An 18828-nucleotide genomic window follows, 5' to 3' on the forward strand; every position below is an offset into this window, starting at 1 on the left:
ATTGGGGGCCCGGGTTTGAGGGCTAAAAGGTATAGTAAGTCACTAGTACACTGCTTTTTCATTAATTTCTGTTAATATTTATATGAAGAAGTTATGACATTTTATTTTTTTTAATTTTCATGAATCGCACATGTATATTTTTTTAAGCTTATTTGTTAATATATATTTTTAGTTTTTATATGACGTGCAGCATTAATCATCATTAAAATTGAAATGTGTTATTTCTTAAATTCGCTTTTCCCCCTTATGAAACTAATTTATACTCACATTTCTAAACTTCTTTTAACCAGAATTAAATTCTACTCGAAAAGAAATTCCATTTTATACAATTTTAATAGAGTATATCTTCCTTATTGAAAAAGTTTGCTTTTCACCCTGCCCAAACCTGGGAAAATTTTAATTCCCCACTTTTTTTGTGAACCGCACGTGGGTGTCGTTAGGGCGCAATGAGGGTGGCCGTTGTATTGCCAAGGGCGTAACCAGCTGTCATGACCGTCCACCGTCTTCTGTGTTCTCAGGAAAAGATGAGAAGAATAATGGGGTTAGTTGTGGTTTAGAGGAGGTTGAGTTATATGGGGGTTTACCTCTAAACGTTAACCCCTGTTATCCGAACTAGCCTTGTATGGCATTCGGTGTAATCATGTGATAAGGAGAAGCTGCCCATCTTATTGGTGCACTAAAGATGATGCTGCCCTTGGGTGTGATCGTGTGAGTTGTGGTTAAGGGTGTGTCGTCTTTGGTGAAATAACCCTTTTTTTTTCGTAAAGATGTTTACTAAATGGTTAAACTCGTGTGGTTTATGGCAAGGCTTCTGTTTGATGTTTTTGGCTGGTTTCAGTTCAGTTCTGGTATCGTTGATGTAATAAAACTCGAAAGGTAGTGGTAATTATTTTCAAGATGACACTGCAAATTTAATTTTGATTTCCAGTAGATTAGGTTAGTAGATATCTTTTATTTGATGCTTAAATTATATTTTATAACATAGAGAGAGAGAGAGAGAGAGAGAGAGAGAGAGAGAGAGAATTGTGGGGAGCTTACTAGTCCATGAAAAATGTCGTTATATAAAACGGAAATATCTCTCTCTCTCTCTCTCTCTCTCTCTCTCTCTCTCTCTCTCTCTCTCTCACACAATCTTTTGCCCAAATCTGGAGCCCGTGTAGAGTGAATAAGAAATGCAAAATCAGGCGTGAAAAGGCAATGACGTAAGTGTTGTGAAAACTTTCCTTATAAGGCTCTTGAACTTGGCTCTTGCAGTAACAATAGAATCTTCGAAAGCTGAGAAATAATGTTTCTCCTCAGGCATGAATGTCTTTGGTGTCTAGATTGTAATCTGAGCTTGCTTGTCCAATGTAGAATCTAATCCGTATTGTTATACTCGCCCCATCAGCTTTCAGACCTCGTTGTGACCCTCAGCCTCTGGTACTTGACCTCACTTGACCTCCCCACGGTTCACTTTGGTTTCCACCACCACGTACTTGTTATTATCACCTTCTGTGGAATCTGGATATTTTTATGGTACTCATCTTCAGCCATGAAGGATTTTATGTGGGTTTTACATTCGCCTCGTTCTCTTATTTTGTTTTTTTAAATGTTTGTACTGCCATTCTGTAGGATTGAAGATTCCGTTAGATATTAAGTTTTAGGCGTTACTTAATTCTCTCTCTCTCTCTCTCTCTCTCTCTCTCTCTCTCTGCCAGATTTTTTCTTGTGTATGCTAGTGTTCGTACACATACATAAGCTATATATGTGTATATATATATATATATATTATATATATATATATATATATACAGTATATACATATTTATGTATACAGTATATATATATATATATTTATGTATATATTTATATATATATGTATGTATATATATATATATATATATATATTTGTGTGTGTGGTGTTTATTAGCACAATGTGCTAGTAATTGCCTAGTTATTACTTTCCTGACTTCATAGGAAAAGTATTATCGAATTCTTCCCATCTTGCAAGACACCTGATCGATGGTTCTTGGCTGAAGTCAGTCGTCACCGGTGTCTCTTTCCTTTCCCTGAGCCGAAGTGTCATACTTCCTAAAGATCGCATATCACCGGTAATCCCGGGTTGGGTTCGCAACGACCCAGGAAGAGAACCTACTCTTCTATCAGCCCGTCGGACCCAACCCGACGTGACAGCATTCCCCAGACGTGTATTCAGGTGTCGTCTTCTCTCCTTCCTCTTGTAATGAATGTCACCAAATTCTGGTCATTTATTCATGCGTTTATTCAGATGTGTTATTTTTTCTTATTTGCTGAAATGGGTATTTTTTATATTTATTCAAATTGATATTTTGATTATTTGCTGTAATGTATTTTTTTATTTAGTCAAATTAATATTTTGATTATTTGCTGTAGGGCATTTTTTTATTAAGTCAAATTATTTATTTATTATTTACTTTAAACTCATACTTTTTTAATTTATTCGAATTAATATTATTTTGCTTATTAGCGGCAATGCATCTTTTTATTCATTAATTTAAAATAATATTTTGGATATTTACTGCACTGCATTTTTTTTTGTATTATAGGCTAAGTGACCTATGATTTATTTATTTATTTTTTTTTTTTTGCGGTATGGTTTATTTCGAATTTTTACTATTTTATATATTGTACATCACAAATCTTACTTTTTTTTTCTCTTTAGTATTCATATTTTTTTGTTTTTGATAATTTCATTTTTTAAGTTGAAGTTTGTCTATTGGTTACATTGTTTATAGGAATGAAAATATCTCACCATTTGAGATTATTAAAGGAAGAAAACTGAAGAATAATAGCTCTTGCTTCTCTGCCCCTTCTGTGGCTATAGTAGTACTGGGGTATCTTGTTCGCCTAGCTTTTGCATAGCAGCAGATCGATCCGAGTCCGGGACTGTAAGTTTAAGCTTTTTAGTGGGGAGGCCACTGCGGTGGTTGGGCATGCCCAGCTGACGTTCCGGTGAGCATCTATTCGATGAAACGAACTGAAACCAAACGCCTTTACCTTAACTTTAATGGGAAGGGCGCTGGAATGTGATGATATTTTTTTTTTTTTTTTTTTTTTTTTTTTGAGGGGGGAATCTTAACTGATTATTTTTCTTATAACATTTCAAGTCAACGTAGGTTTTGTTCAATGTATGTATTAATGTTTTTTTTTTATTAGCAATTGACAATATTAAAACAATTGAAGATGGGGGTGAATCGTAAGTTTGTCATTTATTCTGACCCAAAAAGTGACATAGAAACACTAAAAGGTTATGCGCATAAGAACCCATTAGTATTGCAACTTGAAAGTCTGCTTATGAAATTCTATTCCCAGTGAGTGAAATGTTGAAATATGCAGTATTCCTAACCATTTTGGGTTTCTTGATTAGGAAAAGCGGATGCAAAACTGGTGCAAAACCTTAAAGATCGTCCATGAATGACATTGGCAAGGGACAGTGACAATTCCATAAAGACCTAATCATGTATTAATATGATCCTCGGCCAAGCCCCCTCCACCTAAGCTTGGTCTAATGTAGGCCAGCCATTGGCTGCTGATGACTCGGCAGGAAACCTATAGGCTCCCCTCAAAGCCGCCATCCCTAGCTCACAAGCATAGTGAGGTTGCTGACACTACAAGAAACTATCGCGAGCTTGAGTGCTTCTCGAACCCTAGTCCAGCAGAACGCCAGACAGGAAAGTTTCGAAGAGAGAACCATAACCCAATATATCTACAATGGTATGACATTAAACGACATCTAGGGAGACCTGGGGCTGCATGTCTGGGGACTATGAAACGTGAAGTAGATGATGAATGGAGATGTATTGAATTAAAAGGTCAATGTAGATACGACTGGCGAAGTCTAATCGAGACCCTTTGTGTTAATAGGCGTAGGATATGATGATGATGGATTATATCTATCATAACAATAAATTTATAAAACCAGTAGTTTCTCGATGGGAATCGTCATGCCAGAACGATAAGAAGACGGGAGTAATTTTAGCAATATTGTGTCTTGGTCATACAAAATCGACCCGGTGAGCGTGACACTGATTTAATTATGCAGCATTTTGAGAAAACAGTTTTTAAAACACAGTAGTTTATGTTAGTCAGAAAACTTTTCTGACATTGACCTGATTTATTGAAATTATTAAGAGGATTATTATTAGAATTTTTATTGATATTTTTTAATAGGCTTTTTTTAATGATTGTAATGAGGAATATAAAAAGTGTACTGTCATAACAAAGCTATTCATAAGTATTCAGAAAGTTATTTTCTCTCTCTCTCTCTCTCTCTCTCTCTCTCTCTCTCTCTCTCTCTCTCTCTCTTTAATGTCAGCGTTCCATAGAATCCAATATGCGGAGAAATGGACGAAGAGAGGTAAAGAAAGTAGATGAATTGATATTTGTTTCAAATTATATGCTATGGACTATGTAATCCTCATATCTGACAAGCTCGCCAAAACGTCTATAGTTTTCAAGTTTCATAAGATTTAATACCGAAATTGTACAAGGCCACTTAGTGTAGCCATTGCTAATTCATGTTCTGGTCAAGCTGTCATTCTATAGAAAAGATGATTGAGATGATCAGATAATTATGTAATGTGGATGATTGAGATGATCAGATAATCAGATAATCATGTAAGGAGGCTGCCCTAATTTATGCTGGAAAAATTTGCCCTTTGGATATATGAAATTATCTGGGCTGAAATGTGTGTATCGATATATATAGTAAATAACACATATCTCCTACCCCCCCCCCCCCTTTTTATCTTGATTTTTATGAGATTGTTTTCCTTCTATGGAAGGCTTTTTTTTCTCTTCTTTTTTGTGGTGCAATACCTCAACGCTATTACATGATGGTTATTTCCAGTGACTTGGTCAGCTCTATTTGTCTATACTAATGAGACTTGAATGTACACTTGAGGTATATTGTCTACTGTAGATCTTGTGTACACAGCGCTTTTTTATAGTACATTTTTTTGTCAAATATATGATGTAGTATGGTATATCAATACCCTTCCTAGAAAATTTTTTTAGTTAATACTACAAGGTGTATTTGCATGACGTTAAATAATTAATTATTTTCTGAAAGTTCCTTTTTACTCATATCTGGGTATTACAGTTCGAATTACTTTTAGCATTATTTTTAATGTAAATTTTATCCAGTTAAAGTAAATTCATATTTAAAGATAATGGAAATTAAAACCATTGTAATTTTGTGAAATATTGGAACATTAAATAGAATTAAATAGAATTGCAAGGAAGAGATGGGACTGGACGCCTGGTGGGAGGAGATCAAGAGGTAGACCACGTAAACGTTGGAGGGATGAAATTGAAGAGATACTGACAAAGAACAGCATGCCAACAATTGAACAGCTGAGAAGAGAGGGAATTTTTGAAAAGATAATTGAGTGGAGAAAACAACTGATTCCACTGACAGGCTGAAAGCCTACCTGGGAGTGGAAGTGAAGTGAAGTGTAAATTTCTTTCATTGCGATTCGTAAAAGACGGTAGTTCTGGGTATTATTAAGTGTCCCCAGTGATTCGTTAGGGAAACCATTCAAATGCAGTGCAAGAAAATATATATATATATATATATATATATATATGAAACTGCAGTAGTTTCTAGTCCACTGCAGGACAGAGGCCTCATATATGTCCTTATTCATGTCTGGGGTTTGGCGAATTCACCACCACGCTAGCCAACTGCAGATTGGTGATGGTGGGAGATTTTTGCCTGATCACTCACAGCAAACCAATCTTGTATGGGTGGCCCTGACTAGTACAGCTTTACTGATCATGGCGGTACGCAAACCCTTTCATCACGTTAAGGTATCCCCACTCAGAAAAAGGTATATTGGCATATACTCATTGAAGGGTAATTCTGTCACGTCGTGGAATTATTTGGAAATATATCTATCTTAGTATTTTTTCTCGTTAGGTGTAAGTCTTTTCACAAGTTTCCTAAGGGAAAGATTCTCTCGCCTGGAAGCTTAACTTTTAACGAAATTTCTATTTTTCTTGTTAGTTTGTTTACAACATGCCAACTTTCTCAGAAAAAAAGGACAAATAAGTTATGGCAGTTTCTCTCTCTCTCTCTCTCTCTCTCTCTCTCTCTCTCTTTCTCTCTCTCTCTGGAAAATATCTTGGGCTTGGGAAGTAGGGCCTCCATGAGTACCCAACATTTTTTATTAAAATTATCATAAGAAATAATTTTGCTGTCATTGAATCAAAGATGATTATGATGATTAGTTAATTGTTCTCCACTTGATATTATTATTATTATTATTATTATTATTATTATTATTATTATTATTATTATTATTATTACTTGCTAAGCCACAACCCTAGTACCGGATTACTTTTTCCTGAAGCTATTCGAAAGCTGTAGATCCTACTCTGAATGGCCTCCCTACTCATGCCTTAGCCATACGTATAAATCCAGTTCAAAGCTGTAGATGGATTTTTGTGCTTTTGTCAATTACCTGTATTGTATCTGCCTTTGTAGGTTTTTAATTTAGAATATCAAATCCTCTTGTCTTTATTAAAAGCTTGAGGATATCTACTTTCATGGTTTATTTCTTTGAGTGGAATTGATTTAGTTTATTGAATGAAAGTCGATGATATTGTTGTTTTTCATTATTTTGGATAAATTCAACTTTGATTCTGTTTCATTTTGAAATGTTTCGGCTTTCAAATGTCTTATGTAACTTAATCTTGGTAAGTTTTGATGTGTTTATGCTGAGGTTATAAATTTGAGCTCATTATTAACTCTGTTATTGTTCTGCTAAATTGACGACATTAATCCGCGTTGTTATAAATTTAAGTTCAATAATCAAGTTATTGTTCAGCTAAATTGGTGACATTAATCAGGTTTATAAATTTAAATTCATTACTATCATAGTGTTCAGCCAAATTGACTACATTAATCAGGTTTGTTATAAATTTACATTCATTATCAACTCTGTTAATTGTTCAGCTAAATTGACGACATTAATCAGGTCTGTTATAAATTTATGTTCATTATTAACCCTTTTACCCCCGGGGTATTTGGAAATTTCCAACCCTTAACCCCCAAGGGGTTATTTTTTTCCCAGCACATTTTGCAGTATATATTTTTTAAATTGCTCTAACAGCCTTAATTTTTGTCATAGAGAGGTCAGGTTGGTCTCATTTTCTTGGAAAATGCCTAAATTTTTTTAAAAAATTATCAAAAATATGAAAAAAAAAAATTTTATAGCATTTTTTTGCAAGGACATACCGGTACGTCCATGGGGGTAAAGGGATGGCTTTTGTGAAACGTACCAGTACGTCCTTTGGGGGTATAAGGGTTAACTGTGTTATTGTTCAGCTTAATCAGGGTACCACGGTGTCAAATTTAAACTCTATTTACTTTCTTGATATCAAGGTCCTTCCTTTAATTTTTTTTTTCACTGACCCCATTCAAGCTGGTTTAAAACCTTCCTTTCTTCGTATATCCTTGTACTGCTGAACTGTGCTCTCTCTTACTAAATTTATTCTTTGTACACAACATAAACTACGTAATAAGTTCGTCTGTGCAGCTTCATTTTTTTAATTTTATATAAGTATATTCATCTATAAAAATATTAATATGAGAGTTAATAGTAATATTTACTTAGTAATATAATGAATGTTCGGGGGAAATTATATTTGGTTAATGCGCGGTGTTTATTTGTCGACTCTGGAGTTCCTGCATATTAATTATTAATAAATCAACAACTCTCTTCACCAAAACTAACTAATTATTGTCCCCCCCCCTCTCTCTCTCTCTCTCTCTCTCTCTCTCTCTCTCTCTCTCTCTCGTTTGTAAAATCAGTAAGCAGTTCTTTTGGTGAACAAGTAATTGTCACGTGGCCGAGTGGTAGTCGCGGCTTAGGCATGAAAATATGGGAAACGAGGATAATAACAGATGGTACTCTGTATCTTTTCAAACAGTTCGTGTATTTAACAAAAAGTAATTCACAAGATTATTGAGCGCATAACTAATCAGTTACGGTAGCGTTGAATTTCATTGAAAATTTTAAAGACGCAATATACAAAGTTGAATACAAAATGCAAAATCTTCTAAGTGCTCCTTAATAATACATCAAAGTTACAAAGTTGTAGGGTCTGGTATCGGAGGGAGACAGCGCGGTTTTTGAAAGTTACTGAATAATCTACATTATACAAATACTGAAATGAATGTCAATTAGGCCAGGATCGGCCTCCGGCGGCAGGACGGTACTAGGGATCTCTAACTAACGGACATCTGGGCCTTGCTTACTCCTTATGTTTGGCTCGAACCCGGATGGGGTATCATGAGTGTCCACTTGGGTAAAGGAAGGGGTGGCTGTTGCAGTTCTTCAACGGTTTATGTTAAGGTTTCAGCCGCTGCCTCCTCTCCGTCTCCAACCCTGTGGGATAAGGATGTGATTCAGCTATATGACAGATCAGCAAAACATGGGTGCCATCCACCACAACACTTGGCTAAGGCAGATTGAGCAATTCAGAGCTTCATTCGTCTATTTGTTTTCTTTAGTTTGTCTAACTTTACTTCCTATCCTGTGACAAACTCCCCTTACCAAATTCTTCGTTAAAAGCAAACCCTAATTAGCTTTTGGGTGCAGAAAAAAAAAAACAATAATAAGTACGAAATTAAACAAAACTCAATACGAGACTGCTCTGAAGTGCTTAATCTTAATCATACAGGATTATGTAATCTTTAAAAAAGAAAAACAAACTTTACCTATCAACAAATGAAAATATAAAAAGCAATGAAGTTACAATAAAACTTGAAATAGGCAACTTATTACATGTCATAATGGTGATCATACAGGCCGACAAAAGTAAATAGGAAATGTGATAATACTAATACTAAGTGAATACAATATTGAGTAAATAAAAACTGGAGTAAAGAACTTAAAAAATGATACATATGGATAAATATGAGTAAATAAAAGCCATAGTAAAGAACTTCAAAAGTGATACATATAAACAAATAAGGGTAACAGAAACTGAAAGAAAGAACTTCATTACTAAAACAAATCATACAAGCATACTCAACTCAGGAAATGTCAATCAGATCTCAGGGTGAGGTCGTGGGCGAGACATAAAGGGGCCTCACACTCCTCCCAGGAATCTGTAATCAGACATAAGGTATAGTAACAGCTGATACAATCATACACTACAAGAAAACAAATTCAGTTATCAAAACGTGAAAATGGCACAAACACCGGGAAAAAAAAATTACTTAAAACAATTCATCAAATGAACATTAACTATGAAAAGAGTAATTATGGAAAGAACAGAATTACGAAATAGTATATCATGGCTGTAATATGCAAGAAAAATCATTATCAATTATAATGACATATCATCTAATGTCTTCAAACATAATGAAACATTATTGTAATATCTTCAAACATAATGAAACATCATTTAGTATCTTTAAACCGCTGTTTTATGAATTAATTAATGCGCATTATCATCATCAGTTTAACAGCTGTATCATACTAATAACAGTATCATCAATTCAATGTACTAGTAAAAAAAAAATTAAAGGTATACCCTGGGCGACACCTGTCCTGAACCTCTCATTAGATTCGGCATGCCGTTTTGGGCTTACGCCCTTGTTACTGAGTATGTGACCTAGAAATTGAACCTCTCAATGAAACATTTGACACTTGGCTAAGATGACCTTCAAATTCTGACGTCTCAAGGCTTCGAGTACTTTAACAAAATTAGCCATATGTTCTACAATGTTTCCTAAAATGATATAATTTACATAAATCAACTTTAGCATTTCCTACCAATCCAGAAAAGACTCTCATCATTACACGGGAAAAATGCGCGGTTGCGTTCTTTAAACCTAAGGGCAAAGTATTAAAGGAACATATTTACCTCAGTTTGATATGCAAAAGGCACTCGATAAGTTACGACTGGCGGGCTGTCTCCGGTATCTATGTGAAAAAGCATAAAGTCACAATATCTAGGCGGTTCCTCATTCATTACAAATATGTCTTGATATTCGTCCAGAATTTGTGTAACATTAAAATGATAATTGTCAGGTGTTCTGTCCCAAATTCTTTAAAGCGCATGCACGATCTGATGAGGTACTTTGCTGAATGGCGGTGTTTAACACTAAATTTACACACGCACACATACATATATAAATATATATATGTGTGTATGTGTGTGTGTTAATATTAAATATGAAAGGTTTTTCTCAAGTTATAGATTATCCCCATGCAATTTTCTTATGATAATCTTTACAGCTGATATCTACTCTTGCGTTGTTAAACACACTATTTCCTTGAAAATACTACACCCAATTCCTCACAATTCTGTCTGAAATATGAGTCTCTCTCTCTCTCTCTCTCTCTCTCTCTCTCTCTCTCTCTCTCTCTCTCTCTCTCTCTCTCTCTCTCTCTCGTTGTTTTCCAAGTCTTCATGTCAGCCTTGAAACCCGTATCAGCCACACGAGCAATTAGCGTAGTTTCCCTAAGTAACACTGGTACAGATGTAAAATTAGGAAACCACACTCTAATTTTCCTATCCTCAATTTGAACTAACGAATCATGCATCAAGTTTTTTTTTTTTCAAAATCTACATGGGCATTGTTTCGCACATTTAATTCTATTAACATAGCAGGACAGGGATCAATACACACTATTAACAGGTTCTATTACGCGGGCTACAGATGCAACTGTCCCTCCAATGGGTAGGATGCGATCACTCCAAGTTACAGTTAATCTTTTGGGACATGAAGTACATTTAACCCTAGTAACCAGATCGCGTCGGAACCTTTAATGACGTCAATGCCCGTTATTCCTAACTCAAGGACGACGTACACATCGTGAATAAGTTTCTCTTCCCCTATCTCATAAGTCTGTGAACAAAAACTGTTTATTAAAACTTCTTTCCCTCCAAACCCTTGACACTTTAAAGGAACCCCATTCTGAACTTGATTTACTGTAATGTGTGATTCAATAATAAGAAAAACAAGTGCCCCTGTATCTATCAAACAGTTTTTAAAACCTGATGGGACTTGCCTTTGATAACAGGCTTCTGGGGCGCTGTATTCGGGCTTCTTCTTATTGGGACGTCCTTGAGATGGCGGCGTCTGCCATGCCGCAGGCGGTGGCGGATGCAATGATGGTGACCCCCACCATGGGAAGGCTTGCAGTAAACCCACCATGGGTTGAGGGTAGTAGGATGGTGTTCCAACAGTTGGTGCTGGTCCTTCTATTGCCATTGGCGATGCTGTTGCTCTTGGGTCGGGGGTTCGAGCCGATTTGCATTGGCGGGCGTAATGACCCCACTTTCCGCAGTTAAAACACTGCAGCTTCTTCTGTGTTTGCGACCTATTTTTCTCCCCTTGGGCCGAAGTTTTCTTCTTGACACTCGGACCGCTTCCGGACGATTGACTCGAGGAGAACGACGTTGAATGGGCCTGCTGCTGTAGGTTATGTTCTTCGGAACAGGGTTTTCCTCCCTCCCGTTCGGTGGGTGTCAACGACATCAAGGTTTGCACGTTCTCCATGGCCCTCTCTATGGGTATGGGCTGATACAGTGTGCCCCACGCGTATGCGGGAAGTTGAGATATCATTGTTCTCCTCAACCAAGGATCTTTAATACCCTCCAAGGCCGCATGGCCATCCAAAAAGTCTTCCAACTCTGCAGCAATTCTTGTGAAAAATTCATAGGGAGACTCTCCTTGTTTTCTTGTCGGCTCATAGTTACAAAGGTGATCGTATATACTGGCGGTACTCAGGCCTAATCTATGTTGCAGGTGCCCTCTCAACGTTCCCAACGACGTTGGGTTGATGAATTCCGGATCTTTCCTCACCTGTTCGGTGTGTGTACCCGACATCAAGGCTTGCACGTTCTCCATGGCCCTCTCTATGGGTATGGGCTGATACAGTGTTACCCACGTGTATGCAGGAAGTTGAGATTTCATTGTTTTCCTCAACCAAGGATCTTTAAAATCCTCCAATGCCTCATGGCCATCCACAAAGTCTTCCAACTCTTCATCAATTCTTGTGAAAAATTCAAAGTGAGACTCGCCTTGTTTTCTTGTCGGCTCATGGTTAAATAGGTGATAGTATAAACGGGCAGTACTCAGGCCTAATCTTTGTTGCAGGTGCCGTCTCAACGTTCCCCACGACGTTGGGTTGATGTATTCCGGATCTTTCCTCACCTTTCTATGTGCTCCTCCTCGAATTCTTTGCTTCGCCAGGACAATTTTCTGTCTGTCAGTCCAACATCTTTCTGACGTCGCTCTCTCTATGGTACTTAGAAAACCTTCGATTGAAAGGAACCGGCGTCCTTTTGCAGGTAATCTATCTTCAAAAACTGGCACATGTTCTGTCAATGGGGGAAAAGTACTGCATTCGCTTGACTGTCCGTCTCTTGGCTGAGGTTCGAATCCATCATCTTCATGTGAAAAACTGCTGTTTAAAACTCCCTGTGGTTTTGATCTTCCCGTGCCAGCCGTTGTTCCCGGAAAAATAATTTCTTCTTCGGCCGCTATAAAATGATTTTTGCCTCCAATGTTGTCCTGAATCGCGATCATAACATTCTCTGGATCTTCCGGAGCACTCATTTTTTAGTCTATATATAAATTCTTTTCACTCAAACTGTTGAATAAGATATCCCATTCGTATGTCACCACTCTTTTCACGTGGCCCAGTGGTAGTCGCGGCTTAAGACATAGAAATGTGTGAAACTCTATCTTTTCAAACAGTTCGTATATTTAACAAAATGTAATTCACAATATTATTGAGCACATAACTAATTAGTTACGGTAGCGTTGAGTATCATTGAAAATGTTAGTCACAATTTACAAAGTTGAATTCAAAATGCAAAATCTTTTAAGTGGTCCTTAATAATAAAGCAAAGTTACAAAGTTGTAGGGTCTGGCAACGGAGAGAGACAGCGGGTTTTAGAAAGTTACTGAATAATCTACATTATACAAATACTGAAATGAATGGCGATAAGACCATGAATGAATGTCGATAAGACCAGGATCTGCCTCCGGCGGCAGGACGGTACTAGCGATCTCTTAACTGACATTTGGGCCGTGCTTCCTCCTTATGTTTGGCACGAACCTGGATGGGGTATCATGGGTGTCTACTTGGGTTAAGGAAGGGGTGGCTGTCCGTCTCCAGCCCTGTGGGAAAGAGATTTGACTCAGCAATATGATAGATCAGCAAAACATGAGCGCCATCCTCCACAACACTTTGCCAACGCAGATTGCAGATTGAGCATTTCAGAGGTTTTGTGTCTGCATTCGTCTCGTTATTATTTGTTTTCTTTAGTTTGTCTAACTTTACTTCCTATCCTGTGTCATTATACGTTACCGATATGTCGATCTTTAAATTGCATAGTTTGAAAATTGAATTAGGAAAGTGGAGTAGGATCCCTCGTGAGTTACGTATTTGTGTAAGTACGGAAAATCAGGTACAAGAGAGGAACATTTGTGCGAAATATCCTAACCTTGATTAACTCAGACATTGTAATTTTGAATGAAGGAAACCCAATAGATCTTTGTAATTATGTATATGAAATCCTGGATTGCTGTAAGAACTAATTATAATAAATAGATTTGGAGTGGTATTATGTTATTAGTTGGAATTTGTTTGCTTGTTTATATATTTTTGTGGAGAAAATAGTTTTGCTAAAGCAAATCTGTCTTGTGCAAGATTATGGAATACAATTTTCATAGTAAATGATGTATCTATGCCTTTGTAAATTTTTGTATTATTAAGTCAATAAAGTAGTAATAAGAATATCAATAGACAATAGAATATAGTTTCACGGTGAATGTGTGTATCTAGCGAGTCTTTCAAGTAACCGGGCTCTACCGTGAAAGGTGAAGAGTTGTTTCATTAAGAATTTCATTGAAAGTCTAAGTAGATTTATACGTGCATACAAAAATATTGATGTATAATATGTTTATTTAATGGACATCATTTTTGTAAGAAATATATAATTATGAGGTTTAGGTTTCATTGGTTTTAGAGAAGTATATACAGTACGAAAGCAGCCCCCCCCGCACACACACACTAACTATATATATATATATATATATATATATATATATATATATATATATATATATATATATATATATACGTATATATATGTATGTATGTATGTATATTATATATATATATATATATATATATATATATATATATATATGTATGTGTGTGTGTGTGTGTGTGTGTGCGCGTGTGTTAATATATTTGTTCCTCTAGTTTCCCCTTTAGAGAAACGTTGAACTCTGTCCCTGATTATCAGACATGTAAAGGTTATTTATTTAATTTAGTATTAAGTGACTGTAATTACGAAAACTAATTGTTCTGTATCTCATTTCAGGTAAGTGAAGAAGTAAAAAGAAAAGGGCAGCAGCAAAGTAAGTAATGTTACATCAAACTCCTGACTTACGGCTTATGTAACAACTAGTTTTTTTTTTTTGGGGGGGGGGGGGGTGTGCTTAAGGAGGGGAGGTGTGGGGTTGGGAAGAAGTTGCATTGGTGTTATGCCTGACTCCCTTGTTATGCTTCATTCCTTCCACCGACTTGGATTTCAAACGAGTCTCTCTCTCTCTCTCTCTCTCTCTCTCTCTCTCTCTCTCTCTCCAGACTGGTCATCTTGAGATATTGCTGTTGGTTTCATTGTGTATCGCAGGCAATCATTGTTGAGATATTACTATTGTTAGTTTTTTTTTTCTCGAGATGGTTTGACTTTTAATTTATAGTGTGTGTGTGTATTCCATGTGTACCCTCTCGTATATTCCGGAAGAATCCAGTTTTAGCTTTATTAGGATTGCCAACAATCCTAAGAGTTGATTTAAGGAAGTCGGGCACAGGTGTGTGTCAAATTGGGTCTGATCATTCTATTTTACCTCAAATTTTCCTGTATATCTCACCTCTGAAGTGCCAATATATAAGTTGTGATGTAGTAAAGGAGGTACAGTATTTGGACTTGTGTTTTTGGCTATGGCAGTCCTAGTCTTGAAATTGTTAACAAAATATAGTGCACACCCTACATTTTTTAAATGCTGATTTCGTGTGATTCTCATTACCTTACTTTTACTTTAGGGGTTGCTTTTGGTCCTATGTAGCAGGGGAAACCCTAATCAGTATGGAGAGTTGCTTTTCTGGTCCTATGCAGGGGAACCCTAATCTGTATGGGGAGTTGCTTTTCTGGTCCTATATAGCTGGGTATTCCTAATCTGTATAGGACATTTACAGTCATTTTGTGATATTCATTCCAAGGCATTCAGCATTTCACATCTTATATTGCTCATTTATTGTGAAATAAACGGAATTATGAAAAATAGGTGAAGCGTGAATTTCGTTTAATTTTTAATGGTTTGATGTAACAAATAACTTGAAGTTTAATGACATTGATGTTTTTAAACTTTTATTCTGCAATGAAATGAGGAGAGAAAGAGTTTAACGACGTTTCTGCATGAGGTTATCCTATGAAGGTTATGTCATTTTCTCTGCTTTGTCAATCCTCTGTTCAGGATGCCTGAAAACTTTAAATCAATCAATCAATCCTCTGTTCGTGAAAAGGGGGCTGAGGCTCCCTCCACTCCCTTTCCATCATCATCATTCATAGAAAAGTCATATTTGTGCAGTGTTCATTATTATTATTATTATTATTATTATTATTATTATTATAAGCTAAGCTATAACCCCAATTGGGAAAGCAAGATGCTATAACCCTAAGGGCTCCAACAGGGAAAAATATCCCAGTGAGGAAAGGAAACAAGGAAATAAAAAAAAATACTACAAGAGAAGTAGGTGAAATGTTTTGAGTGGGCGTGGGCGCTGCATAGCTTTAGATAATTGTTAGCTTCGGGTGGTTTAGGCTCAGCGCGTTATTGTGATGATTGAAATAGAGCTATAAATGTGGTTGGGATTACTGAGTGTGTTGGCCGTTTGTATTTGCTTTTCTATGTTATTGTGAAAATTGAATTTTTAACTCAGAAAGTGGCTTTATTAACACTCTCTCTCTCTCTCTCTCTCTCTCTCTCTCTCTCTCTCTCTCTCTCTCTCTCTCTCTCTCTCTCTCTCTCTCTCTCTCTCTCCTTTATTCTAATTAAAAACTTGCGTGTTTCCATGTAGTAACCTTGTTCGTATCTACAAAGATAAACTTTTTGAAACTTTAACACAAACGCCCCTTTAAACTATTATTGATCGTAATAGATCATTGGCTTTGTTTCATTGCTGGAAGCAGTTGGTGGAAATTGGATGCCTCGGCTGTTGAGGGCTATTGTCGACAGGGAGATATAGTTATAGATTTAGGGAAATCATTTTATAATGAGGAGGGTTATGGAAGACTATATGCTTAACTGATTTGGTTATGCTACATACTATATAAACAAATAAACTATAGATGAGATTTGATGAAAGAAATAAAGATTATAAAATATTTAAAGATCAGTAACAACGTTAAAGTAGATCTGTCATATATTTAGTATGAAGAGAGACACTATCAACCTGTTCAATGGAATAAAATCATTCGCAACAAATTTGTACTACTGAAGTTCAACCGCCATGTTAGTAAGATCATCCCATATCTGGTTACAGCTAGAATAAAACTCAGAATATTATGTAGTATTGAGCCTTATTGTGGGGGAATCCAAAATTGATAGAATTAATTGAATACATAGTATTATGTACACAATGATACAGTCTGGGAAGACCTGAATGCAAACGATGGACAGAATTAATAATAAAATATACTGCAACATGCATAACGAACTGAATGACGGTGCCAGATTAATATCCTGTTATACACATTAAGATGAGTCAACAGCTCAAGACCAAACCGGAGAAGAATACTACAAAAATGATTGAATGAAGTAATTAGAACACATCAACAAAATAGATTGACCTCCGAAAATCTTATTTGACTCAATATCCCATTTTTTTTCACAAATGAAAAATAAAAAGACCGAATGTGTTACTCACAATAGAAATTAAATGACTAGTTCATACTTGCTGATACATTGTTAATGCAAAGATCTGGATGTTGAGAAGCCTCTGTCGTTGGCCTACTTACAACCATAGTTGACTTTTGTTAGAGTTCAACTTTTTGGCCCATAATTTACAACATTTACTAATTTTAACTAATTTTTCCTTGTTGGAGCCTTTGGGCTTAAAGCATCTTGCTCTTCCAACTAGCATTGTAGCTTAGCTGGTAATAATAATGATAATCTCTAGTATGGGAGACATCAACTTAAGGTCTACAGTCAGGAAATGAAATTGATGCAACTAGAGTAGCATCATCTGCATGTGAAACGAGCTTTATTTCTAGTCTAAACCAATATGCGTATACTGTATAGTATGAAAAATAATTGGCATATGAAAATTCCTGTGTGGAACACCAGATAAAACAAATCTAGTTTCTCTGTTGCCAATCAACAACTGCATTTTGTAATCCATTATTTAAAAATACCTTAATTATACTAAGATAACAATGGCCTCATTATTAATATAGTTAAATGTAGCATGCATGTGCAAACTGCATAGGAACATGTGCTATTCAAGGGGGAAAAAAAATGATGAAACATTGCTTTCTATAATTTCAAGACAACGAGAGGACAGTGTCTTGATAATAGACGAAATTGGCAAGGATTCACATAGTGTTTTAATTTTCTATGTTTTTTCGTACTTTGCATAAACATAAAAACATACATAATCTCCAACGTGCACACTTTTTTTATATCCAAAGGATAAAAATATTTATTGTTCACCGTGCAACGGTCGGTATTTGCAATTTGCAATAATTCAGAACGTGAGAGGCATGCAGTATCCATCATTCAGATTCTCGGTAGGAAGTGCCACATCGGCCTGGATTCTCCGGTGTCGTGTGTGGCATCGAAAGCGAAGTAAGTGTTTAGTTGGCAAATTGCAAATCGTAACCGTTTTATGTTTATGATGGCAATGGAAGTAATTTCATGGTATCTCTCTCTCTCTCTCTCTCTCTCTCTCTCTCTCTCTCTCTCTCTCTCTCTCTCTCTCTCTCTCTCTCTCTCATCGTAGAGTACGCGTTTCATTCATTAATTTTTGAATGGTACTAAAATCCTTCTAATGCAGGTTTTTTTTTTTTTTTTTCATCGAGAGTGCTTTGTTCCACTCGTGTCGTTTGACATTTTTAAATCCTTCGTCGGATTAATCCATAAATGCCAGTACACGGAAAGGGATGTTGTCTACCTTATTAATTTTATCTCTCGTGTTGAAATGATTGCTTCAGGATAATTGACGATTGAGTATGGTTTACAGAAAGGGCTTTGGGATTTGGTGTAATGGTAAAATATCTAATTACATAAACACATTCTCTCTCTCTCTCTCTCTCTCTCTCTCTCTCTCTCTCTCTCTCTCTCTCTCTCTCTCTCTCTCTCTCTCTCCCGATTACTACTTTAGCGTTTATTTATTCGAGTCCAGCGTTATGTGCTTTTTGTCAGTTGGGATAATGTAGGTGGTATTTATGGTGAATTACTTGTTGATATTTTTGTATTAGGGTTTTACCTACTGTATTTGGATTGCTTATTGATTTGAGGGTAGAAATTCACAACCGATTGTCGCTTGTCACTTTTATGCTTTTATGTTTTTGTTAAAGTAGGAAATCATGCATACTCCTTTAAGTTACAAATGTTATTACTCCTTTATTTATATATATATATATATATATATATATATATATATATATATATATATATATATATATATATATATATGTGTGTGTGTGTGTGTGTGTGTTTGTGTGTGTATGTGAGGATAAAAAAATGCCCGTGCTCTAATACTACTT

At 36.0% G+C, this 18828-nt stretch overlaps 1 protein-coding gene across 2 annotated transcripts in view; it reads right to left on the reverse strand.

Annotated features, from left to right (window-relative positions):
- LOC137631056 (uncharacterized) overlaps nt 1-13021 on the reverse strand; it is a 17127-nt gene extending 4106 nt beyond the window's left edge. Inside the window, exons 1-3 of one of the 2 annotated variants that reach the window (XM_068362649.1) lie at nt 11049-13021; nt 9062-9136; nt 7939-8411 (exon numbers count right to left, since the gene is read on the reverse strand). In XM_068362649.1, the coding sequence (XP_068218750.1) occupies nt 9118-9136; nt 11049-12601 (1572 nt within the window). In that variant the 5' untranslated portion in view covers nt 12602-13021 and the 3' untranslated portion in view covers nt 7939-8411; nt 9062-9117. Of the gene's footprint in view, nt 1-7938; nt 8412-9061; nt 9137-11048 lie in introns of those variants that run through there. The other variant, XM_068362650.1, reaches the window with a different exon arrangement.
- Nucleotides 13022-18828: the final 5807 nt, after the last annotated feature.

This window comes from Palaemon carinicauda, chromosome 39 (genome assembly GCF_036898095.1).
Source record: "Palaemon carinicauda isolate YSFRI2023 chromosome 39, ASM3689809v2, whole genome shotgun sequence".
Classification (NCBI taxonomy): domain Eukaryota; kingdom Metazoa; phylum Arthropoda; class Malacostraca; order Decapoda; family Palaemonidae; genus Palaemon; species Palaemon carinicauda.